The sequence below is a fragment of the Pyrus communis genome, chromosome 8 (genome assembly GCF_963583255.1).
Source record: "Pyrus communis chromosome 8, drPyrComm1.1, whole genome shotgun sequence".
Classification (NCBI taxonomy): Eukaryota; Viridiplantae; Streptophyta; class Magnoliopsida; order Rosales; family Rosaceae; genus Pyrus; species Pyrus communis.
Window position 1 is genome coordinate 9,726,658 of NC_084810.1, and position 24,642 is coordinate 9,751,299.

Sequence of the window (24,642 nt, forward strand, 5' to 3'; positions counted from 1 at the left end):
GTCTTTTCATGGAAAACGTTATATATATATATATATATATATATATATATATATATATATATATATATATATATATATTATCAAACGTTATAATTTATATTAAGGGATAAGAGAGTGAGTTTAATTTCATAATAAACGTGTAATAATGTAGTTCAAATTCATCTTTAATTATAATCAAGCCTGAAACTTTACTTACAATTAAAAAAAATCTACTAAACCGTAATATTGAGTGACAAAGACAATAAAATATTGGACATGATTATCTTTTTCCTTCGGATTTATAAAGTCAATGTCATTCTACTCTATTTATTTAAGAATTATGTGCTTCAATTAGTCATGCTTAGTTAAGAATTTGACAAAACTAAACCCCACAGACAAGGGAGTAATCATGTTGTTTGACTGGGATTTTACACGAAGGAAAATGATAAACACCTTTTTTTTTTCTTAATTTGTTCACACTCGTGTTAATCATGATTTTCGTGTTCGCTCGATTTATTGAAATAAATAACTAAATCTATAAGGAAGTGCACGACAAGCTTAAGTAGTGTGAAAAACAACTCTCTACAACAACAGAAAAGGCAAAATGCCGTAATAGTTTTGAGAGAAAATTGTTCTCGGTAGTGAAAGGCGTATGAGGATTTTACTTTATTTTATTGTCATTTGATTCGATAAAAGCCGCATATCAAATATGAATTCAGAACGTCCTCTAATAAGATTATTGTTTTAAAAATTCTCACCTAGTGCCCTTTAGGTGGGGTCACCGTTCCGATTAATCTCCAAATGTTTGAAAATTAAGAAAAAACGTTTAAACAACCTAACCCACCCAAACCTACTTAGATACTCATCTAGGTCACGACTCTTTCTTTGACAAAAAATATGTAATTTTCATTTACAATTTTATTTTTTTTCAAAAAATTGTAAAAAACTTGTTGAATACTTTAGATGAACACACATCATATACGTATTCCCTATGTTTACATTATGTCCTAAACATCATAATATTTCTATCATTCAATTTTGCAACTTATGTATCCCTATGAAATTATGTATCTTTTTTTAAGTATAATCATACATTTATACGATACGTAATATATTTACTTAAATCCGCCTATGCTCCAACTTAGCCGCTAGGCCCCAACTCGTTGTCCGACAAACATCTAGCATCTTTTAGAACCTTAAATAAAATAGAAACTGTGTTTCATTGGATCAAATTTTACTGGATAGAATTATAATTAAGTGTATCTCATTTTTCTTTACCGAAGTATGGAATTTTTCCAAATAAATTGAGTAAATTACCAAAGCTAATTTGAAGGTTGGACGGAATGGGTAATATACAATACAAGAAGCCCCAGAACCGTTTGTTTTGTCCACTTTACTCTCAAGTCGTACCATCCAATAAATGTTGTAGGACGAAGATCAGAAAAGAGACAAGAGAACCAACAAACACTGTACCACGAAGATCAGAGATGAGAGACGAGATCCAACAAACACTGCTACTCCTTTTGGTGTTGTATATATCAATCAAGCATGATGACCGACGTCCTTACATTGATTCAATTACATAAGTCACATACAACTACTTGTCAGGCTTATTTATCACACAACTAACTTTTCGATAAGAAAAATAGATATGTAATTGTATATAATTGATAATTGTATAATTGGTTACACTTACAATTTTCTACAGCTTCCAAACTCAAAGCTGAATATTTTTATGGTGATGGAAGTGCTAATTATTTACCAAACCATTCAATCAAAATTAGTCTTAATTAATTAGTATGCTAATTAATTAAAATTTTCAACAGAAAGGTCGAAGGCGGTTGCTTTAGATTTCATGCAAACAACAAAATAGTTGCAATAACGGGTGACGTTGAAGATCAATCGGCAGTGTTGACATGATGTATGATATGAAATTCAAAAATTAATTCAAGATAAGGACCTGTCGTCTGGACCTGTCTGTCTCCTGCATGTGTTGATTTTATGAATAAAAGGCCAAAAGCCATTTCATCATATATTAGGGAAGCAAAAGACCATTTGATCGTGTAGGTTCAACATTTCTGTACTCCTTTTATTTTCATATTTGGTATATCTACTTAGGGTTTCGACTATACTCTCGATCGAGCACTATATATTTAGATAGCGTTCAAACTGTAAGTATCACGTCTGCAGCACATCATGATGTCTTTATATATGTTAGTGTTTTAAAAAAAAACTCGTCCCCCAATGCGACTAGGTGGCTTTAGAAGCGGAGTGACAGAAAAATTGCCTCTATTTTGTCAGAGTCGGCGAAAACTCGTCTACGATCCGTGGAGGCGCGATTCAAGGCATTCAATTGGGCATAATGTTACCGAAATTTTAAAAAAAAAAAAAAAAATTAGTTGAAATGGGTTTTTAGTTACAGAGCAGTTACTGTGTTTTTTCGTTTTAGAGCTTGTAGAAGGTGAAGAAGACTTTTAATTATAAAAAATTTTGAATGCAAGATGAGATTTTTAGAGTACAATAACAAATCCCTTTCAAAAAAACTAAAAGATAAGTACAAAAAAAAAAAAAAAAAAAAAAAAACAATTTTGTATTTTTAATATTCATTTAAAGAAAATACTCAAGAGACTTTTATACTTTTTATATTATTTATAGATCCAAAAAATCGTGTGGCCAGAACGAAAAAAGTACTGATACATCATTTTTGTTTTTATTATTATTATATGTTATCTTTGTTTTTGGGTGCTTTATATATAGACAAAAACTTTCGCTATATTTCAAAGAATTCCATTAGTTTTTAAACATGTCAACAAGAGACAAAAACATAAAAATAACTAAAGCCCAATCCAAAAACATGGAAAAAAAAAGTTTTAAAATACCAGTCATACCCCTAAGGCTTTAGGGTTGGTTTGGTATTGTTGTGCTTTGAAAAAAAACTGCATCTACTGTGCTGTGAGAATAAGCTCATTTTTGCTGCTTCACGTTTTCAGCTTTTTTTCACCCAAAACTATGAAAATAAGTTGTTTTAAGTGTTTATCAAACACCTTTTTGAGCTCAGCTTTTTTTGATACCCACTTTTTATAAAATCACCTTAGTACCAAACTAGTGCTTAGAGTTGTTAATAGAATCCAACCTTCACAACTCCAACAAATTAATATGTGCCATAAACTCAACACATCCTCGACTATTTCTGTAGAATCAGTTTTGAAAATATATGCAAAATTAGTTTGTATCATTTATTACTAGAATCAATTCAACCCGTTCTTGACCATTTTTGCAAAATTAGTTCAACTCATCATCGACCATTTTTGCAATTTTTGTAGAATCAGCTCAACCCGTATTCGATCATTTTTGCAGAATCAGTTTAACCGTCCTTGACCACTTTTGCCAAATTAGTTCAACCCATCTTCGACCAATTTTGCAGAATCAGTTCAATCCGTCATCTACCATTTTTGCATAATCAATTCAACCTTCCTATTTCATTTTTACATAATCAATTCAATTAGTCTTCGACCATATTTTGCAGAATCAGTTCAACCCGTCATTGACCAATTTTGCATAATTAGTTCAACATGTTTTCCCATCATTTTTCCAGAATCAGTTCAACCATCCTCTTTCATTTTTGCAGAATCAATTCAATCGATCTTCGACCATTTTTGCAGAATCAGTTCAATCGTCGTCGACTATTTTTGCAGAATCAGTTCAACCTGTCCTCAACCATTTTTTGCATAATCAATTTCAACCCATCTTCGACCATTTTTCCAAAATCAAGTTCAACCCATCCTGCATAATCAAGTTCAACTAGTCTTCGAACATTTCTGCAAAATTAAATTCAACCTTCTTCGATCATTTCTACAGAATCAGTTCAACTCGTCTTTGACTATTTTTGTAGAATCAGTTTAGCTTGTCCTCGACCATTTTTGCAAAATCAATTAAACCATACCATTTTTGCTTTCATCTCGTCCTCCATTATTTCTACAGAAATCAGTTCAAACCATCTTCAACCATTTTTGCAGTTCAACTCGTCCTTGACCATTTTTGTAGAATTAGTTCAACATGTCTTCCACCATTTATGCAGAATTAGTCAAATCAATCCTCGACTATTTTTGCATAATCAGTTCAACCCATCCTCGACTATTTTTGCAGAATCAGTTCAATCCATTCTCAACCAGTTTTGTAGAATCAGTTTAACCCGTCTTCAACCATTTTTGTAGAATCAGTTTCAAATACATATAGAATCATTTTGTATAATTTTAGTAGAATCTGTTTGTATATGTTCAACAAAACTACATACATGTCATCAGTCCAACCGCTTCTCGACCATGTTTGTAGAATCAGTTCCATGTTTATAGAATCAGTTTTGTATACATTTTAGTATAATTAGTTTGTATATTTTTCACAAAACTACATAATTGTCATCAATTCAACCTCTCTTCGGCCATTTTTTTTTGCAGATTCAATTTCAAAATATATGTAAGAAACAAAATAGAGACCAAAGGTTTTTTTTAAATTTTTTAATTTAGAATACAACCATGAAGTGTGACAGCCCGTTCCGAAAATTTTTAAAACGTACGCGTGAAAAGACGATTTTGCCCCTAGTGTGATTTTTTTACGTTGTGTGGTTGTTTTGAGCTTGGTGTGGCTGGTTGTGGACCACACACATTTCCTTCACCCTTTCCCTGCCCTGCACCCTGTCCTGTGCCCTTTCCCTTCCCCATTTTCTATCCCATTTGTACGGACATACCCCAAAACCCTTGTAATCTTCACAGATCGAAGAAACAAAGTACATATCCATGCTCATGAGGTTCGTAGAAGTTCAACCATACCCATTTCAGGTAAGGATACCTTCGTTTTCACGTCGAACTCGGGATACCCAATTTTTGTCACTGTTCATGCACACGTTAATTCTTGTGTTTTTGGGAATTCCAAGCTTGTAGGAAGCTTGGTGAGGTCCTTAGGAGGCTCGGGGTGGTTCGTTTGAAGGTTTTGGACGTCAGGATCATAAGTGTCGAGGTTGGCTGGAGTTGGGGGTGTTTTCCCGGCGAGATCCCGTGTGTTTTAGCACTTGAAAGTGGTATGAACTTGTTCCTCTTGTTGTAAGCTTCATTTTGGTACCAATTTTGTGAAATTTGGTTGAAAAACGAAGAAGATACGAAGTTTTAAAGATTTCACGATTTTCCGGCGTTGGTGACGGCGCCGGAGAAGACGACGGAATATTCCGTCAGTTTGGACGGAATATTCCTAATGGTATTAACGGAATCCGTCAAAGTTAACGAAATATTCCTGACGGTGTTAACTGACGCCGTCAGCGTGCCAAGCACGTGCCTGCGCGTGGCCGTGCCTTGGCCGGCACGTGGGGGCGTGTGCGACGGTGAAAATTTTTTCTAAAAATATGGGGATGTTCCTGAGGTTGAGTAGATCACGTTGATGTATTCATACACCCCATTTGAGCATTGAATGAGAAGTTATTTCTTAAGGTTGGTTATGTGTTTTAAAATTAACGTTTTTATAGTTGTTCCGCATATAGGTGATACCTATCCCGAGGACGAGTGTGGTCACTCGAGGCAAGGGGGTTACGACCCTTCCACATACCAGTGAGTTGGCTTTTGGTTTTCTGTATATACCTATATACTTATACTTTTCCCAGAAAGTGAAATGAAATGTTTATTCGTTTATATGCCATGCTTATAGTTTGTTGTTTATTTACGCATTATGAATCACATATGTTTATATATGTTTGGTGCTGCGGACACACAGGTAAGTGCCAGGTGAGTTATGATTTATGTTTACGTTCAGTAGTGACTTGAGATGCTTAGAAAGCTCATAACCTGCACCCCCGGTGTTAGTGTTCCCGCCCAGAGTTGGGCACAGTCCTTCACGTGATGTTCACCTCCCGCACCACACGCTCATCTTGGATCCAAGTTAGGTGCACAGTCCTGTCGTACAAACCACTTTAGGTGGTTTCGACTCGTAGGTGACCCGCGATTATTCGCCCAGCCTTCACGTGATTGTAGCACTTGAGCGTACTTATATTACACCCAGGCTTGTCATACAGACCACTTTAGGTGGTTCCGACTCGTGTGCAGGCATAGTTAGTGAGATGGAGATTTGAGCTCTAGATTCAGCCGTACAGGTCACGTTAGGTGACTCCGGCTGACAGATCATATGGCATTGATGTGATATTACCTGAGTACTTGCATTTTACTTCGAGGTTTTGACATGGCATATTTCTGAGCATGACTTATTTATATATATGTTCTATTTTCTGGGAAGTATACAGGTTTTACGGCGAGGGGTTAGAACTTATTTATTAAATGGTTTTCGAAAAGCTTTGTTTTTGCCCACTCACGCTTTTGTTTTGCACCCCTCCAGGTTCTAGTTGGCTAGCATGTTTGGTGGCTTCCCGGAGGATTTCCCTGGCATATCTGACAGACTATCACCAGTGTAGGACCACCTTCGGGTGTGCTTTTGTTGTGTCGTTTTCTCCCGGACTGCATCAGGTCTTCGTGCTCTGAACTTTGTGTTCACACTTACGCTTGCACATGTTTGTTTTTACTTGTGTAAAGCTGGTTTTTACTTATTCGTACTATTTTTATTATTATTTTATTAGCTTCCGCACTGTGCACATGGTTACGTCACTTCCACGTGACGGCCAGCATGCCCTGATCTCGATCGGAGTGTGTCATGAAGTATCTCATAACGTAAAGAAAAACAAAATACACGTTTCAAAAAAATGACTTCACAAACAAGCACAAAAAATTCAAAAGAGAATGTTTTTCTCAATCATTAAGTGAAACAACCATATAAACTATAATTTAAAAGAGACAACTTTTTTCTCAATCCTTAAATGAATGGAGCAACCCTATATGAAAAACTAACTAATTACATATGGAAGGTTTTGAGATCACTTCTACCACTTTTAAATTACTCATGCATAAAGTACTCTTTAGTATTTCCATTCTCCACCCTATCCTTCTTCTCATGAATTTCTTCCGATACTTCTTATACTTCTCATGAGATTATTTTGGCAATAGTACCCTCTCTCAAAAAAGACAACTCAAACATTGCAGAGGTCACATGGGTTTCCCCTTCTAACATGAAAAATTAAGATGGACTTAATTTTCAGGTGAAGATCCATGCTAACTGAAAATTCAAAGAAAACACATGAGTCCTAGGAGATTGCCACTTTCTATCCAACCTGTATCCCTCCATTCGGAATCGATCCCGACACATTCTTGTTGGAGAACAATTTAGAAACAATAAAATAACAGAAATATAGAACCGAAATACTTATACTTTATTATTCAAAAAATAGTTGCAATACAGAATGCAATTACACAATAATTACAAAAAATTAAAATGATACTAACTTGAATGAACTGAAGGTAGAGGCTAGCACAAACGCTATGTCCTTCGAACAGTATTAATGTCTCACTCGTGTACTTGTAGTTCTACAACGTCTGCTCGACCAGAATACAACTACCTAATTCTACAACCCGCACTGGATTATAGAATTCTAGCGAATTGCTTTGTGTGTTTACTCTCTGGAAATTTTGTACAGGAGACAAGGAGGAAGAAAAGATGATTTTTGATGGAACTGAGGACTCCAGTTATATAGGCTCATTCATACCTTTTCAAACACCTTTTGGATGTATCTGAAGCTATACAACTCTTTCCAAAGAGTTGTGTCTATTAATCAAAACGGTTTTAATTAATTTAATTAAAAACTTTCGAAATTAAAACTAATTGATCAGATTAATTTTAATTCCTTGGCCCCAAGGCCCAAGGCCCTTGTCTTGATTAATTAATATTAATATAATAGTATAATCATCAAGCCTAATCCACACAACCATAAGGCCCAAGCCTTCAATCCGTTTCCAAATGGTCCAAGTTCTAATTACTAAGAAGAAGGAATAAGCCTATATAAAGGCTAGTGAAAAACCATTGTTGCCCGATGTGGGACAAGAGGGGTCTCAAAACTCTTACAATTCTACCCCTCCTCAGTTCGTTCGATCTCCAACTCTATCTCTCTGGAAGTAGCAGAGGATGATGGCAATCTCAGCAATGGGCTGGTGCTGCGGCAACATGCCCTTGCCCAAGACCTTGAAGAAGTCGTATTGAGTCACATTGATGAGTAGCACGTCTTCCTTAGCCTCCTAGGGAAGGAGTGACCAGAGCTCATCAAAGTTGACGATGGAGCAATAAAACTTGCTGCGAAGCTTGTGAAAGTATGTCATACCGACTTTATTGAAATACCTGGCGTCCAGTGGTGGTGCATGCCTCCGGCGTTACCGCGACCACCGGAGATGTATGCAGTGCTTACCTATACCGTAACCGGCGTTGACACCTCTCTTATTGCGTCGTGGTCATCTTTTCTCTCTTTGTGCTCAGAGTTTGTACCTCCTCCACTCATCTAGCTAGGATTTATACGCCTCCACCTTTTCAAATATGAGAGTATTTTTGTAATTTACACTCTAGAAAAAACAAAAAAAAGTACTAATGATGTCATCTTACATATGTATTAACTTTTGTCGCTATTTGAAATGTTTAAAAAAGTGTTATCTCAATATATAATTCTTCGCTTCATGCCTCAAGCCTTTCGCTTAGACAAAGCTATCTGTGAAACGTCTCACCTACGCCTCGTTTATAAAACATTGATATGTGTACATGGTTTTCATTTGTAAATGGAATGAAGTAATTAATTAAATGTTGGCCTTTTCTTTCTTTCTTTTTTTTTTTTTTTTTCATTTTGCAATGTTATTTGGAGATTAGTATCATTATCATTTAAAGATCAACTCTTAAAAAAATCAGCCAAATTAGAAATTGTTTGAACTGTTGAAGTAATGTTTGTCAAAATTGTTTAATTGAGAAACTAACATGCATATCTATATATTGGATAACCATTAGATGACTAAACGAATTCAAATTTAGTTTTGCACATATGATCTTTAAAGGGTGACTTAAAAAATAAATGGTTATATTATCATGCAATATTGTAGAACAAAAAAGAAAGACAAAAATGTTGCTAACATTCTCCATATATCAAATGAAATGTTTAATAAGTGCTACAATTTTTTTTGCGGTTAACTACAAATAACTACCCAATCTTAAGTGGTAATTTCAAATTGGTCCCGACCTTTTAATATGTTCCAATGACAACCTAATGTTTTCGGGAATTGGACATTCATTAGGTCATCAACATTAAGTGATGACCTGGATAAGTATTGAATCGTGCTTCATTCTCACGTCATCTATAAAGATCTAAATCTATAAACTGATCCTTTTAAGTAGACAAATATAACATTTATCTTGGCTAAGAATTGTTCATTTGAGGATTCAAAATTCCATAAGTAAGTGAAAATCAACTTCCATATTTGTCTATGCCATCACTTAACATTAAAGGCATTATCAATTAACGGTGATGACATCATCACTTAGCATTGGTGACCTAACAAGTGTCCATTCTTTCTAAATGTTAGGTAGGTATAGGAAGGTATTGAGATAATTTGGCATCACTAACACACCCTGTCCTAAGGAGGGCGTGCTGGCACGCCCGGGCCCGCTCCACCACCGTAGCACGATATTATCCGTTTTGGGCCCCGACTACGTCCTCATGGTTTTGTTTCTGGGAACTCACACGAGAACTTCCCAATGGGTCACCCATCCTGGGAATGCCCTCGAGTGCTACTCACTTAACTTCGGAGTTCTTACGGAACCCGAAGCCAGTAAGCTCCCAAAAGGCCTCGTGCTAGGTAGGAATGAGAATATACATATAAAGATCACTCCCATGGGCGATGTGGGATGTCACAATCTCACAATCGCCCAAAGGAGTGATCCTTATATGTATATTCCCATCCCTACCTAGCACGAGGCATTTTGGGACCTCACTGGCTTCGGGTTCCGTAGGAACTCAGAAGTTAAGCGAGTAGCGCGCGAAAGCATTCCTAGGATGGGTGACCCATTGGGAAGTTCTCATGTGAGTTCCCAGAAACAAAATCGTGAGGGCGTAGTCGGGGCCCAAAGCGGACAATATCATGCTACAGTGGTGGAGTGGGCCCAGGAAGTGGTCCCGCCCGGGTCGGGATGTGACAATTTGGTATCAGAGCCTAGGTTGCAGTCCTGTATATCTTGAGAATTTCTTTGTGTCTTCTGTCAGAACTATACCGCCTCGAAGTGAGCCACGTCGTTCAGATGAGCCTAACCCTGGTTGCGTGTGTGCCGACGAGGACATCAGACCCCTAAGGGGGGTGGATTGTGATATCCCACATCGCCCAGGGGAGTGATCCTTATATGTATATTCTCATCCCTACCTAGCACGAGGCCTTTTGGGAGCTCACTGGCTTCGGGTTCTGTAGGAACTCCGAAGTTAAGCGAGTAGCGCGCGAGAGCATTCCAAGGATGGGTGACCCATTGGGAAGTTCTCGTGTGAGTTCCCAGAAACAAAACCGTGAGGGCATAGTTGGGGCCCAAAGCGGACAATATTGTGCTACGGTGGTGGTGCGGGCCCAGGAAGTGGTCCCGCCCGGGTCGGGATGTGACAATCACCCCTAAAGGTGCGCAATTATTCGTATTTAACCATTTAAAAAAATTAAAATAAAATTACAAAAATAATCATTTTAGGATCCCTCACTTCCTTACACGCGTCAATGTAAAAGATAATAGACCTCTAACCCTCACAAAAAATCCCTATTTTGGTTATGATCATGTGTGTTCCCGTAAATTTGAGTGAGATTGTTCTTATTATATATCATGCACATTTTAAAGAATGAAAAATGTGGTCATGGTTAGGTAGCTACCGTCATTTTCTAGTTTGCTAGATCATAAAGTCAGACTAATCAATCAAAAACAACACCAGCACATAATTTTGGACCTTTTATTAGAAATTGATAGAACTAGAATATGTGAAGGTGATATATTTTGACAAATGTACAAGATCTAGCAAAGTCAGCGAATATTATTTGAAGTTGAGGGTTTGGAAGAATGTACGGCTCTTCACAGTCAGCCAATATTATTTTTTTGGTACAAAGGTAAACAATTCCATTACCAACAACTTAAGTTTAAACAACAAAGGTCTAAGTCAAAGAAGTACAAGCAAAATTGAACCAATAAAGTTAAACAAAAAAAGCCTAAATAAGAATTCAGGCCCAAACCAGAAACTTGCAAAAGAAACCTTAGTCTTCTACTTCCATTGCCTCTACTACAGTGAACCAACACGATCTGCAAGCTTTCACGCCTCCAGTCGACGAACACCTCTCTAATCGCATCAACCAGCTGCAAGCAACTTTTCGAACACAGCCACAAAGGAAAAAACCAATCACAAAGTGGAAGAAGCTCGTCACAATACCCAAGCAACGCTACCGACAAAGCCAGCAACCATAGAAAGTGGTGGTGTTGTGAACACTCGAGTTGGTGGGAACATTGAAACTCAACACACTCTCTCGATGAAACAGTGACTACAGAACGAAGTGGAGATGGTCAAAGATGATGAACGCCATTGTGATGTGAAGGACAAGCCAAATCGGGGTGGGGAGCAGGGGGATAAAGCAAAATCAGGAAAGAAAAGAGAAGACAAAGGGCAGGAGGAAATGACTGCCACTGCCCCTAGCCATAGCTAGGGTCGGCAGCTCTGGAATTTGTGGAGATTAGGTCCACTCACACAACCAATGAGAAATGACTCTCAGATAGAGAGAGTCTCTCATGAGGGAAAGGAAGCTTTTGTACCCAAAATGTATCCTCCAAAGTCAGCGAATTAGACCTCCAAATTAAAAGGAGAAAATCTAATCATAATGGGGACTTTTAGCACCCATGATAAAGTTTAATAATACTTTTTTTTTTCCCTTTTTTTCCCTTTTTTTTTTTTTTTTTTTTTGTTTTTTTGGGTCAAAGTGCTACTTTTATTACTAACTAGAAGCAAACAAAAATACAACCAAAGCCCAAAGCTAACATATGGACAAGCAAAAAGTGGGCCAAGACAAACAGAGGACAACGGGACCAACCAACTGTTGAAGCCCAAACACACAAACAAAATTATAGATTCTAGAACCATCCACTACATCCATCGTCGCCACAGTAAACCTCAATCTGTCCAAATCCTTATCCACAATCGAGTATCGTCTTTTCAGACGTTTCATCCAATTCCGATCAGCTTCACGAGCACAGCCACAAAGAAAAGATAGCCAACACCTGAACGAAGGCAGCCAACTATCGGGATGAAGTTCATGGAAGCCCACGAACAACGCTGCCGGTAAAAGCAGATAACCAGGAGAAGGTGGTGGTGTTAAAAACACCGGAGCCGGTGAAAACACCGAAGCTCTACACACGATCTCAACAATATTCATGGCTGAAAATAAAAAATTTAATGAACAAAATGAGGGATACCAATTGAGCAAGAGGGATAGACAAGATCGGGGTAGAAAGCATGGAGAGAGAGCAGTAGAAGTGAAGAGCAGAGAAGAGAAAAAGAGAAGGGAGGGAACGATGATTGACCCCGGTTGAGGCTAGGGTCGATACCACTGGGATTTCTTGATTTTTGAAGACTCACACCAGAAGGTGAGAAAGACTCTCAATAGGAGAGAAAAACTCTCACTCGGAGATAAAGGAAGTCTTAGATTTCAAGGACAAATGCATTATACTAGTTGTAGCAATTCCTTAGTTTAATAATACTTTTTATTGTTGGAAACTCCAAGGATTCCAATACTACAGTATAAGAGAGCTCTTGACACGTACTACATCGGTGTGACAAAGTTAAACTTGTATGTTCTTTTCTTAGTTGCATGAATTTAGTTGTAATTCTTATTGGTGTGAAATTTGTTCTCCTCAATTATTTCACATAGATGTGACATATTATTATTATAAGTGAATGGAAGCTAATTTGGATCAATGGAAATATGTAGGTGAAATTGAAAGTGTTGGTTGTTCTTAGTATTATATTACAAAAATTTAGTTTGGGTCAATAAATAATTTTTAATATTTCCGTATAGGTTGATGGACATTTTATTTTTTTTAACATAGGTCAGTTGAAGTTATTTAGCACTACGGTCTTATAGCATTCTTCCATACTTATAAGTGGAAACTTTTAATTTTAACTCTAGTATTGAGTTCAAAATTCTAGTAGTGTGAGATCTTAGCCAAGAACTTTTGTTATCTATTGTACTTTCATGGTGCCCAATGTGTTGGATGTATACCGTAAAAGCAATCAAGGTTAGTGGATTGCTTCAGGTAATTTAGGGATTAGTTCATAATCTAATCATTGGCAAGATCACTGTAGGTAGATTTTCAAGGCAATCTCATTAGTGAGTGCATGGATAATGATTATAAACATATGTAAGAGGTAACTTATGAGATAACGTTAAAGAGACCTTTTTAATATGTGTTTATGATAAACATTGTTCTTGTTCGTTGGATTATTCTAGTGGATATCTTCTAATCCGGTAAAACTGGTAGACATTATTCTGCACATTGTAAGACGGGATGCATGGCTAGTCTAAGCCATTAGTGAGAGTCACTAAGACAAATGTGTATCTGTTAATAAAGATTAAGTTCATTGAACGTGATTTCCTCGAGATCTTATGTATGCATGCTAGATACATGGTCATGTAATAGTAGCTCGATCGTTGTAATATTGCAAATTAGCCCTTTGACCCGAGGCATCACAATTGTCTTGTGGTTAGGTCCTTAATCTTTGATTATATTAAAGGCACTTTGATGTGAGAGGGTGCCCACGACATTGTTGGGGTTAAACTACCTAATCATGGAGGCCAGTGAATGTACAAAAATGAATCTCTAACCTTCACAATTGAAGGAGAATGCTCATCGACATGGATTAGAAGTCTTTGGCAAAAAAGTTGTGATTTGGAATGAAGTTTCAAATCTATCCAGTTGAATCATGAGTTGGTCGCTTAGGCACTTGACATGAAATAGCCTAAATAGTATTCGAGAGAATTGTATTAGAAAATGACTGTATTGCATTATAATTTGGAATTGAATATGTTATCCCATATATAGTACATTGACTAGGAGAACATGACATGCGACTAGGCGCATGACATGGTCTATGCGATCCTCAAAGACAATCATTGTTGTCTTCACAAAAAAGGTGGATTAAAAGGTGAGTTTTAAACTTGGTAAAATAATTAAAGAGTCTAATTCATCTCATAACCGTCACTTAGTCTGGTGGTATTCATCTTCACTTGTTAGTGAGAGGTCTTAGGTTTGAATCTCGTAGATGGCGAATTTGATACTAAATTAGGTTGTCCATTATGTGGTTTAGGTGAACTCCTCCCTTCCTCTGGTGTAAAATATATTGTTGTATTAAAAAATAAAAATCATTAATAAGAACTTAAAAAGATCGCACACTCTATTCTAGGATTAAGGTGATGGAAATAATTAATTAGATTAATTAGTTTGGTTAAATAATTAATTAAACTGTTTAATTAATTATAGTGGTTGTTATATGTCTAAAATGGGCATCGAAATAGTTTTAAGAGTTGTTAGGTCCATAGGCCCAAACCCATTGGGATTGTTACAAGTTCTAAGATGATTTGGAGTGCACTAATGGTCCAAAATGGGTAATGATGGCTCATTACCCATTTTGAAAGGATGTGATATGAAAAGTGATGATAAATTCAAGTTTGCCCTTATATGGTGGTGTGTAGAGGAAGAGTGGAAAGATGTGAAACTTTCACAAGAAGTTCAAGGCCTTCTTGACACACATGCATGTGTAAGAGTTTGTCTTCCACACATCCTTAGAAGAAAGACAAGTACTGGTCATCCTCTATAACCAAGTAGAAAAAATTAATATTTTCAGTGAGTTTTTTTCTCTCTCTAGAAGAGAGAAAACACTACCACCACCAAAACCATCCTTCTCCATTCTCACCTTAGTTCTAAAGGTGAACTACGCGGTTTGATCTTTGTTGGAAACAGAGTGCGTAGACAATCTACTCATACGATTGCTAGGTGCAACCGAAATCTACAAAGGGTGTTCTCGATCTTTGGAGATGGAGCATGCATGGAAAGGAAGAAGGCCCTACCTTAGGGCGACCAAGCTTGATGAAAATAAAGGTAGTGCCCCAAAAGGTGTATAGTTTCTATCTCATATAAGTGAATACATCAACCTTAGGATTAAAGATCTTAAAGAGAGTTTGTAAAATTTATTTTCCACCCTACAAATTCCGACAGAATGTAGTTCATGAGTCTTTCTGCTTTCATGAAGTGACCAGCTTATTTGTAATGTGAGCTAAAAAAATTATGACTAGCAAGGGCATTCTTCCGGATGTTTTATTTCTCATCAAATAGGCTCAAAATTGTATTTGGATTGCCTACTTTTTTTTTTTTTATTTTTTAAACAAACTATACGATAATCTACCCTAAATCATTGAACATGGGCTTAGGAATTGACCTGTTTATATAACAGTTGTTCAATGCACTGCAAGCATACAGGCACAAAACATTATTCACAGATCCCATTCTGCCTGGCAGATTGTGATCTTTCCCCTCCAAATTCTACAAGCTTTCACATTGCTGTCTTATCCCACGAAATCACACACCAACATGTACAAAGCAACTTATGCTTCAATAGTTGCATCATAAAATTGGATCAAACATCCTCCATCGAACCTTATAGAAAATGTGTTAATGCTAAAAATTATTGGATCTTAGCCAGAAAAGAATCTTTTCCATGATTGCCAAGGGAGAAATCCACCTGAAAGAAGAATTCAAAAACAAAAAGGAAATAAATTAACTTACAAAAAAACCGCTAAATTTTCAGTCCAAGAAGAATAAGAGTAAAAATATTTGCACATCCCTTTTCTTCTCCTACACTTCATTTTTTTTCTTTTAACTTTTGAATTGAATAACTTAAAAAAGAATAAAAAGACGGAGACAAGAGAAGAAACGCAAAAGGAGAAAACCGGAAAATCACGTCCCAAAAATAAAAGAACCTATATAGAATTTCGGTCCCTTGATAATATATAGAAGCAAATAAATGGAGTATGAAGCATACCACATTCAGGACATTTCACATAGTTGTCTTTGGTCAAAACAAGTCCTGACCCTCTGCATACCTCGCATCTTTTCTGTGCGATCTACCAATACCACATTTGCATAAATCATAATCAATAACATATTTTCACTTAATAACATATGATTTATTGGATAATAAACTCATTTTTGTACATGAATTCATGTAATATTCCTGAACTTACTATTCTTTTGCTGAATTCAATTCCAGCGACCACAAAAGGTGTTACTCCAGCTGCAAAAATATTAACAAAATTGAAATCACTAAAAGTAATAAAGCACTTATATAAGATGTAAGAATAAACACACACACACACACACACATATATATACATACCTATAGCTCCGACAACAATTTGCCAGGTGATGACGACCGGGGTCGGATCAGCTACAGCTGAAACATCGTCGATTGCTGCAATCCTCCAAGCTTTTTTGCTTGGTTTTTGTATCGCAAGTTTCTGTGGTTTTCTGGTAAAGCTTGCACACTTTGCAATGTTTCTGCTTTCAAACAATAGACTGCTGTTGGAAATGCTTGGATTTTTCATGAGTATTGAGGAAGAAACTGAGGCTTCCATTGCCACGACGAGAAAGGATGCCACTCAGGCACGGGCACTGGCGGGGGTGCGACTTTACACACACACACACACACACACACAGGGAGAGAGAGAGGAGATGGGCTGATACTAGTCACCACCGTTGCATATTGGGCCACGTTGCTCAACACAGACTCACCCACTCATTAGAAAATAAATGTGGATCACACATATAATTTAAGGAAAACTAATGAAAATGTTTTGAAAACTTTGAGTTTTAACGATAAGAAAAAAATGAGGGGTAAATTGAATAGTACCAAAATTGATTTTTTAGTGTAAAAATATAACTTTTCGTTAAAGTGAACAATACCGGAAACTTTTCGTTAAAGTTTTCTATAATTTAGGGTTAAAGTACTCTACAGTTTATTTTTAAGGATGTCTTATTTCAAATTTTCAATAGAGAGAATTGAGAACATAAGTAACGTATTTTAACATTTCACATCTTACGTGAATAATATGGTTCATATGCCTTATTATTAATGCACGTATATTATTTTTTATAGCTAGACGAATTGGTTCAATTAGAGAGTCTTACATATAAAGACAAATATATAATATATTTTAAACAATTTCACTAGTTTTTAAATATTTTAAAGAGAGACAAAATACAAAAACAACTAAAGCCCATCACGAAACATATAAACAATTTGACTATAATCTCCATTATGCGTAACATTTAACAATCATAGAATATTTTGTTTAAAAGAATTGAAGAGATGAAAAAGATAAAATAGAAATTGATTAGTCTACTGCATTCAAATCAAATTCACATAAGAAATTAACAAATCTAAGGCAGTGTGGAATGAATTTCGAGTTTTATAGAGACGATTTTCTAGTTTCAGGGGGCAAAGTGGGATCAAAATCGAGTTCCAGGGGTTTAAGTGGAGCGAACTTTGAGTTTTAGGGAGTAAAGTGATAACTTTTGAGTTACATAGAGCAAAATAAGATTAAAATCGAATTTCAGGAGGCATAGCTAAAAATTAGTGAAAATTAAAATGAAAAAACTATGACCAAAAGAATTCGGCCAACAAAAAGAGAATTCGATTTCCGTAAAATTATAATGAAAAAACTATTTTTTGTTGCCGTCTTATTAGATTAGGAATGTGATTATGTAAATCCTAATATATCTAGGATATCCTTATAGGATTCTACCATATCTCTTAGACTATATATTATCCTATTAGAGTTGTAATCCTATTAGGGTAAGGATTTAACCTTCCCTACTACTATAAATAAAAGCACAATGTGGTGAGATAACACACACCTTACAATTACACATCTATTTCTTATCTCTCTATGTGCTGCACCCCTCTCTCTATCCTTTATATGATTCAGTAAATTAGCCCTACAACACGTTATCAGCACCTTCTTGACGTTGTGCTACAAAGAGTTTGATCTTCAATCATTCTTTTTATGATTAATTTATTCTTTTATTGAATTGATCTACATGCTATTGATTCAATTTAATTTTTCTTTGTTGAATGTGATACAATGCATTGGAGATGCAATTTCGGCTTTCCGAGAAGGATCTTCTACAAATTCAAAAGCTTAATTGTTTTCTGCCAATTAGGTTCTTTTAAAATAAATTAAGATATTTGAAACGACTGTGAAACATGAAAATATTTCACATGATGCATGAACCCCCTACATTTATATTTTCCTTCCGACATATATATATAGACACACACGTTCATGCATTACACAATTATAAATTAGCTATGTGAAATTTGCGAGTCAAAGAATCTAAATAAAATAGAAGCATGATTTTTTATTTTATTTTTTGGGGTTCTAAAAACCCTAAATAATAGAAATTAGAAAAATTGAAAAGAAAAAAAAAAGGGAAAACTTGGCTGCTTCACGGCTTGCAGCTGCGTTGCCAAGCCAAGCCAATCGCTGGAGCCACACGTTCGTGCCAAGGTCAAGCCAATCCACTGAGCTGAGGCAAGCCAACTCTATCTTATAACCCAGATGCACAGGTTGAACGACGTTGTTCGATCTTTCCGTTCTGTGATTTTCCCGACGAGACCTTTGATCTCTGACTTCTTTAAGTTGTTCATGGATAAATTATTTTCACAAAACTCGACGACCTGTAGTTGTCTTCGTGGGTAGATTTTTGTCTTCGAACAGATTTGAGAGAATCCCAAAGAATATTTGAGGTTTTTGGACCTATCTGACATCACGATTATTTTCCCATCGATGTTTCTGAGGATTCGGACCTTAGTTTTAGACTGATATTGTCGCCACCATAGCGGCTCACAAACCAAGTCCAATTGGGCTTCCCTTTTGATTTGGCCCTCAACCCTACTTAGGCTGGGGCTGCCCACAGCAGATTTGAGCCCAAATTTTTTTGGGCTGCCTTCTAATTGGCCTGCAGCCAACATGACTTCTATGCATAGGCTTGAATCTTTATATTATTTTGCTTCTACAATCGACACCGAATGGTCTCGATTTATTGAATTAATTAAAGTGATCAGCAATCCACTAATCCGACAAGACATCCAAAATTATTGGCCTAAAACCCACTTTTGGACATTAACGATTCAATATTTTATTTTTTTTCTTTGAACCGCTGATTCTTTTTCGTAAGCGCTCACACTTGAGTTCCTAAAGCAACCCAAATCCACTACACTTAGTTGTATATTGTATTATGTGTTCTTAAAGGTACCTCCTTTTTACGAACCATAAGATTCATAACTAAACTCAAACCTGTAGTTTTGAATTTAGTGCCTTTGAAACCCCTAGTTTTCATAAAATAATACCCCCATGAAAACTCGAATTTTTCATGTAAACCATGTCTTAGAACATGAATGTTCTAACTTTGATGCTTATGGATATTTTATTTTCCATAACACCAATCACAATTTTGTTCCCTCCATTCAGTGGATTGTCGAACTGTAACAAGTTCAATTTCACTAATGTGTACATTTCTAATAGAAACCACTTTATGTGGAGTACAAGACGTGAATCTCCACTTGACTATCAAGAAGTTGAGAAGCCATTGTAGCTAACAATGACATGGAAGAGCTGAATAAGCCTCCGCCATGATCTTCATAAGAAGACTTATGCTCGAAGCATAACAAATGGAAATACATCTTGAACGAGGATTCCATGGCTCTTTGGTTTGCTTCTACGGACCGTCTAATCATGAAAGATATTGACTGAAGCACACAATGATTACGTCCATGAATTAGTACGATTATGAAGTTTATAAATCCGATCGAATTTTAACTAGAGAATACTTTTCTCATCCTTCCATGTTTCTAACTCTTTCCTGAAGCAGCAATGTAGAGAGCAAAAGTTTGCCACATTCACGAATCTGATTACTACCATAAATGTGAGAAAAGTTATAGACCCATCTTCGGCTGGAGTCTACCAAATAGCATAGACCCAGCTCAGTTGGAGTTTACCAAATGGCTTTACCCAGTTCGGTCAATATGGTGATTCCCAGTTTCGACTAGGGCCCATCGAATGGTATTGCTCTGCTTCGGCAGAGGCCTACCGAACAGACCTCTCCAGCTTTGCCTGGAGCCTACCAAACCTAAGTCTGGGTCTGTTTGTCTCTTTCTCACCTACTTCAAGGTTTGTTTTTACAACGTATGGTAGAATCAAGGGCTGCCAAAGTGTGGCATCACGCGCAAAGTGTGATCCTTGGCATCTAAGACCTAAAACTTCAAGAATAAGGGATATTGTTCCCAAACCTCAACCCTGCAGAATCTACTTCTACCTTGATGAAATAAATCATTGGTTAAGCACCTATTCATGCCCCTACCAATGTCGTTGAGAAGTACCATTCTAGTAGTCAATATGTGAGACTAATTTTGCTCCACCGAACACCGTTGGAAGAGGAGAATTTTGACATGAATGGTCATGTTTGCTGAATCCCCTTAGTAACTTTGGTTTACTTTGTGAACATTTTTTTATGTTCTTGGATTCAACTTTGGTGTTTCTTTTAGTTATGGATAATTTTATTGATATTGTTCTCGAATATAAGTTAATTGAATCATGTTTCTTATATGCATGTGACCAAATTCAATTAAACTTGGGATTAGGTACGAAAGTGGGAAAGTTAGTTGTCTGGATGAATATGATACTACGCACACTAACTTTATACTTAAATCACATCTCTAGCAATGAATTCAGGTATATCAAACCTGATTAAAAGCATTGGCATGCTCCTCATTGTATGAATGGTACTAAATTACCATTTAAGAAACCTTATATTCTCTCCGTTCTGAAAGAACGTCGTTGAGTTTTAAGGATATTCAAGATGATAATGATCATAAATGAAACTATTGAAGAAAATAGAGTTGAATATCTTTGTACCACCTCCAAAAATGAGCTTGAAGCTTTGCTTTGGGGCCAATGGGCTATCTCTCAACTGGGAACACACCACGTGTGGCTGGTTTGGAGCCAGGTTATTCAAGTAGTTTACTTGCTTTGGCACGACAGACACTTTGGTTGAACAATGATGCCACGACGCATCTCCTTACTCGAAGTAAAGATCTTGTGCGTACAAGCACACTTTGCCAAGCTTGCTCGTTAGGAAAATTGATTTTTAAATCATCCTAGTAAAGATATGAAACGACCCTCTTTTCACAGTGGATTCAAGGGAATATATGTGGACTAATCCAACCAAAATGCGGACCATATAAATACTTATGGCTTTGGTTGATAAATTGACAAACTTGTCGCATATTTGTCCATACATATTGTTGCCAAATCTCCTGGCCAACTATAAGGGTTCACCACCCTAATTATCCCATAAAGTCTGGAAGACTAAATAATGGTGAAGAGTTTATATTGATGGTTTTCGATAAGTATTGCACGTCTTTTGGGTTTATAATTGAACATCAAATTCCCATGTTCATCCTAAAACAGCCTTGCAAAGTGATCATAAAGTGAAATTTCAATGATCGCCTAGACGTTGGTGAACGCACCAAGCCTTCGGTTTCTGCCTAGGGCTATGTAATATTGAACACATCTATGTCGGTCCACTTTAAGGCCCATTGCCACCCAACCATTTTTGGTGTTACAGTTGGTTATTGGGTACAAACATGTTGCTTCGTATTTATGTGTTTTGGGTGTGCATTTTCTGTGCTAAGTTGTGCTGTAACTTACCAATTTGGGTCATCACAGAAGGTTGTGAATCTTTGTTGAATATAATTCTCCTTCACACTAGCTCTCTTAGAGCCCCTTGCAAGTGATATCTGTATCGCTCATTTGCGGATTGTCACTTCTATGAGACAGTCTTCCTGCCATTAGGGGGAGATAAAAACGTCAACGTTTTTGTAGAGTGGCGCGAATTTACGTGGATGTTACCCACTGTGTCTCATCTCGATATCTGATGAATTCTAGCTTTCAGAATGTTACTCCAGACGCATTCCTTTGATCAAGCTAAAATGACGAGATCATATACCAGCTGTAAACATGCCTGCAAGAATAAACGTAATTAATGGACATTGAGTCAACATCCCTGAAGTGTGCGCCACCCCTGAAGGGCGGTTTGGCCGCCCGTGTTGGATAACCCGGTACACCGGTGGATAGCCAATCAATCATTCTTGGCATGAAGCATGATAGATCACTTAGTTCATAGGATTCACTTCCTTAAAAGAGGAAGGTCACGACACAACATGAATTTATACTCGATCGCTATCTCAAATCATTTTCATCTCATGAGATTAATCAGGATTACTCCTGAGACTTAAAGTTCTTAGTCCAGTATACTAGTTTGGATGAGATAATGGAATTGGAATAAGATTATCATCGATGATGTTTTCACTTATATGGTAGCTACCGACATAAATGAAAAAAGACGGTATCGAACCGTGTTCTGTTGATTAGTGACAACGTAGAACTAATTGGGCAACCAAAATTATAATCTAGGTTAAAATCCTTACCAAAGTGTGTTTCGACTTATCATTCCTACATTACTCAAGGTAACCTTGTCTTGTTACTAATGGGAAAGGAAGCGTAATGAGATGAATGAAATAATGTGATATGATGCACGCCTTATGGCGCAAGGTATCTCTCAAACTCCCTATGTTTGATTGCAGCATTACAAATGTGGTTAGTGTTTCTCCATAGGGATATAGATACAAAGATTACATGTAAGTTCCCGAAGAATTGCATAGACTGGTTCAAATAGTTCCAAAACCATGGAACACCATTTCAACTCATTTTAAGGCATTCATTTATGGATTGAAGCAATCCAGTGGATGTGGTATACCTGTCGAAGTGATTATTTGATTAGTCAGGGATATGAATGAATGCCCTTACATGTTAAATTATGAAGTTTTATTCTGAATTGCTAGAGTTACAGTTTATTTTCATGACATGAATCTCACTAAGACTTTGGAAGAGCTTGAGAAAACTGCCTTGCACCTGAAGACAAATTTTGAAATAAAGGATATTGGGAAAACTCATTTATGCCTTGACCTGAAGTTGAAGCATTGTTCTGACGGTACTTTGGTCGACCAGTTGAACTACACCCCGAAGGTGTTACCTTTTGACTATACCTATGATCTTCCAACACTATATGCAAATGAGACCCTTGAAGAGGTTATGAAATCCGAAGTTCTATATTTGAGTTTAACTTTGCGCTTTGTTATACTTACCTCATTGCAATTAGAAAGGACATCTCATTCACTGTTGATCTATTGGTAAAGAAACAACACTGCGCCTACACGTAACCGTTGAATTGCTATTAAAAACTTTTTTTCGCTACCTTAAAGGTACTACGAACTTAGGCTAATCCCAATGCATCCCGAGTGGATCCGATCCCCCTTGATCCTCGAAATAATGTTTGCCTTGTTTGTTATGCTGACGCATGTTACTTATCAAACTTGCACAAGGCACATCCCCAAATGGTTATGTCTTTACCGTTAGGGATATCGCAATATCTTGGAGGTCCACAATATGACCTCAATTGTGATATCTTTGAATTGTTCCAAGACTCACCTTACTTCACTACGCCATACGTGAGACATAGTTGAGAGCTCTTGTTAAGCATATTCGAAGTACTTGCTGTTTTCATCTATCGTTAAGTCCCAACGACGATCCATGAAGAATCTGCCACATGTATCAACCCAACCAAGAGATGATACATGAACGAAGTCAAGCCAAGACATATTGTGTCTACATCTATATCAGCAAAGCATTAGGAGATTAAAGTCATGCAAGCTGATCCTGGACAACTTTGCCAACCTCTACATGACGTCACTACCAACGTCGACCTTCCAGAAGCTTGTCCGAGGAATTGGTATGTCTAACTATTCATATGCAATGCTTGTAGTTTTCATTAGTATCCAGAAGTATACTTTTTTGATCGTAATGTACTCTTTTTCCCTACTATTATGAGCATTTTTCCCACTGGGCTTTTGCTACCTAACTAGGTTTTGATGAGACACCCATCCTGGGCTGGTCATATCCTTGTGAGCTATTCTACTTGCGTCCAAAAGGCGTATAGTTTTAACTTAATGCAACTTCTCACTTTTCACCTTTGTCTATGGGTTTTTCTCCCACGTTGGATTTTACCATAGTGGAGTTTTGTTAGTTTTACCTTTTATGCATTCTTTTGTTGATTTGAGGCTCGCATTCACTCATTGTGCCGACGACTTAATCAACTGATCTACTTCATTGTGAAGACCTGATGCGCCATTTGTTTGAGTACTAACCTTCCCTACTACTATAAATAAAGGCACAATAGGGTGAGATAACACACACCTCACAATTACATATCTCTCTCTTCTCTCTTTATGTGCCGCACTCCCTTTCTTTATCCTTTATATGATTCAGTAAATTAGGCCTACGACATTTTCCTCATATACACTCATATTTTATTATATTTGCTAATTGTATTCGATTTAAACAACAGATGTCAAAAAATTAAAAATCGTGCATGAAAATCAGTTAATCTTACAAGTTAAAAATGATCAAGGAAAAAAAAAAAAAAGGAGGATATTTAATTTTGTGTCTGAAATCAGAACCCAAAAAAGATGTATTTTGAAAGCAGAAGAAGATAATGATAATGTAGATAATTCTGTAGAGGGTTTTA

General features: G+C 36.7%; 1 protein-coding gene across 1 annotated transcript; it reads right to left on the reverse strand.

The window, feature by feature from the left end:
• Positions 1–15,377: 15,377 nt before the first annotated feature.
• LOC137743704 (uncharacterized) lies at positions 15,378–16,623 on the reverse strand. Its single transcript, XM_068483636.1, has 4 exons — positions 16,334–16,623; positions 16,182–16,231; positions 15,980–16,061; positions 15,378–15,679 (listed from the first exon to the last, which is right to left on the reverse strand). The coding sequence occupies exons 1-4, from the start codon at positions 16,569–16,571 to the stop codon at positions 15,633–15,635; spliced, it is 417 nt and encodes a 138-aa protein (XP_068339737.1). The 5' UTR covers positions 16,572–16,623; the 3' UTR covers positions 15,378–15,632.
• Positions 16,624–24,642: the final 8,019 nt, after the last annotated feature.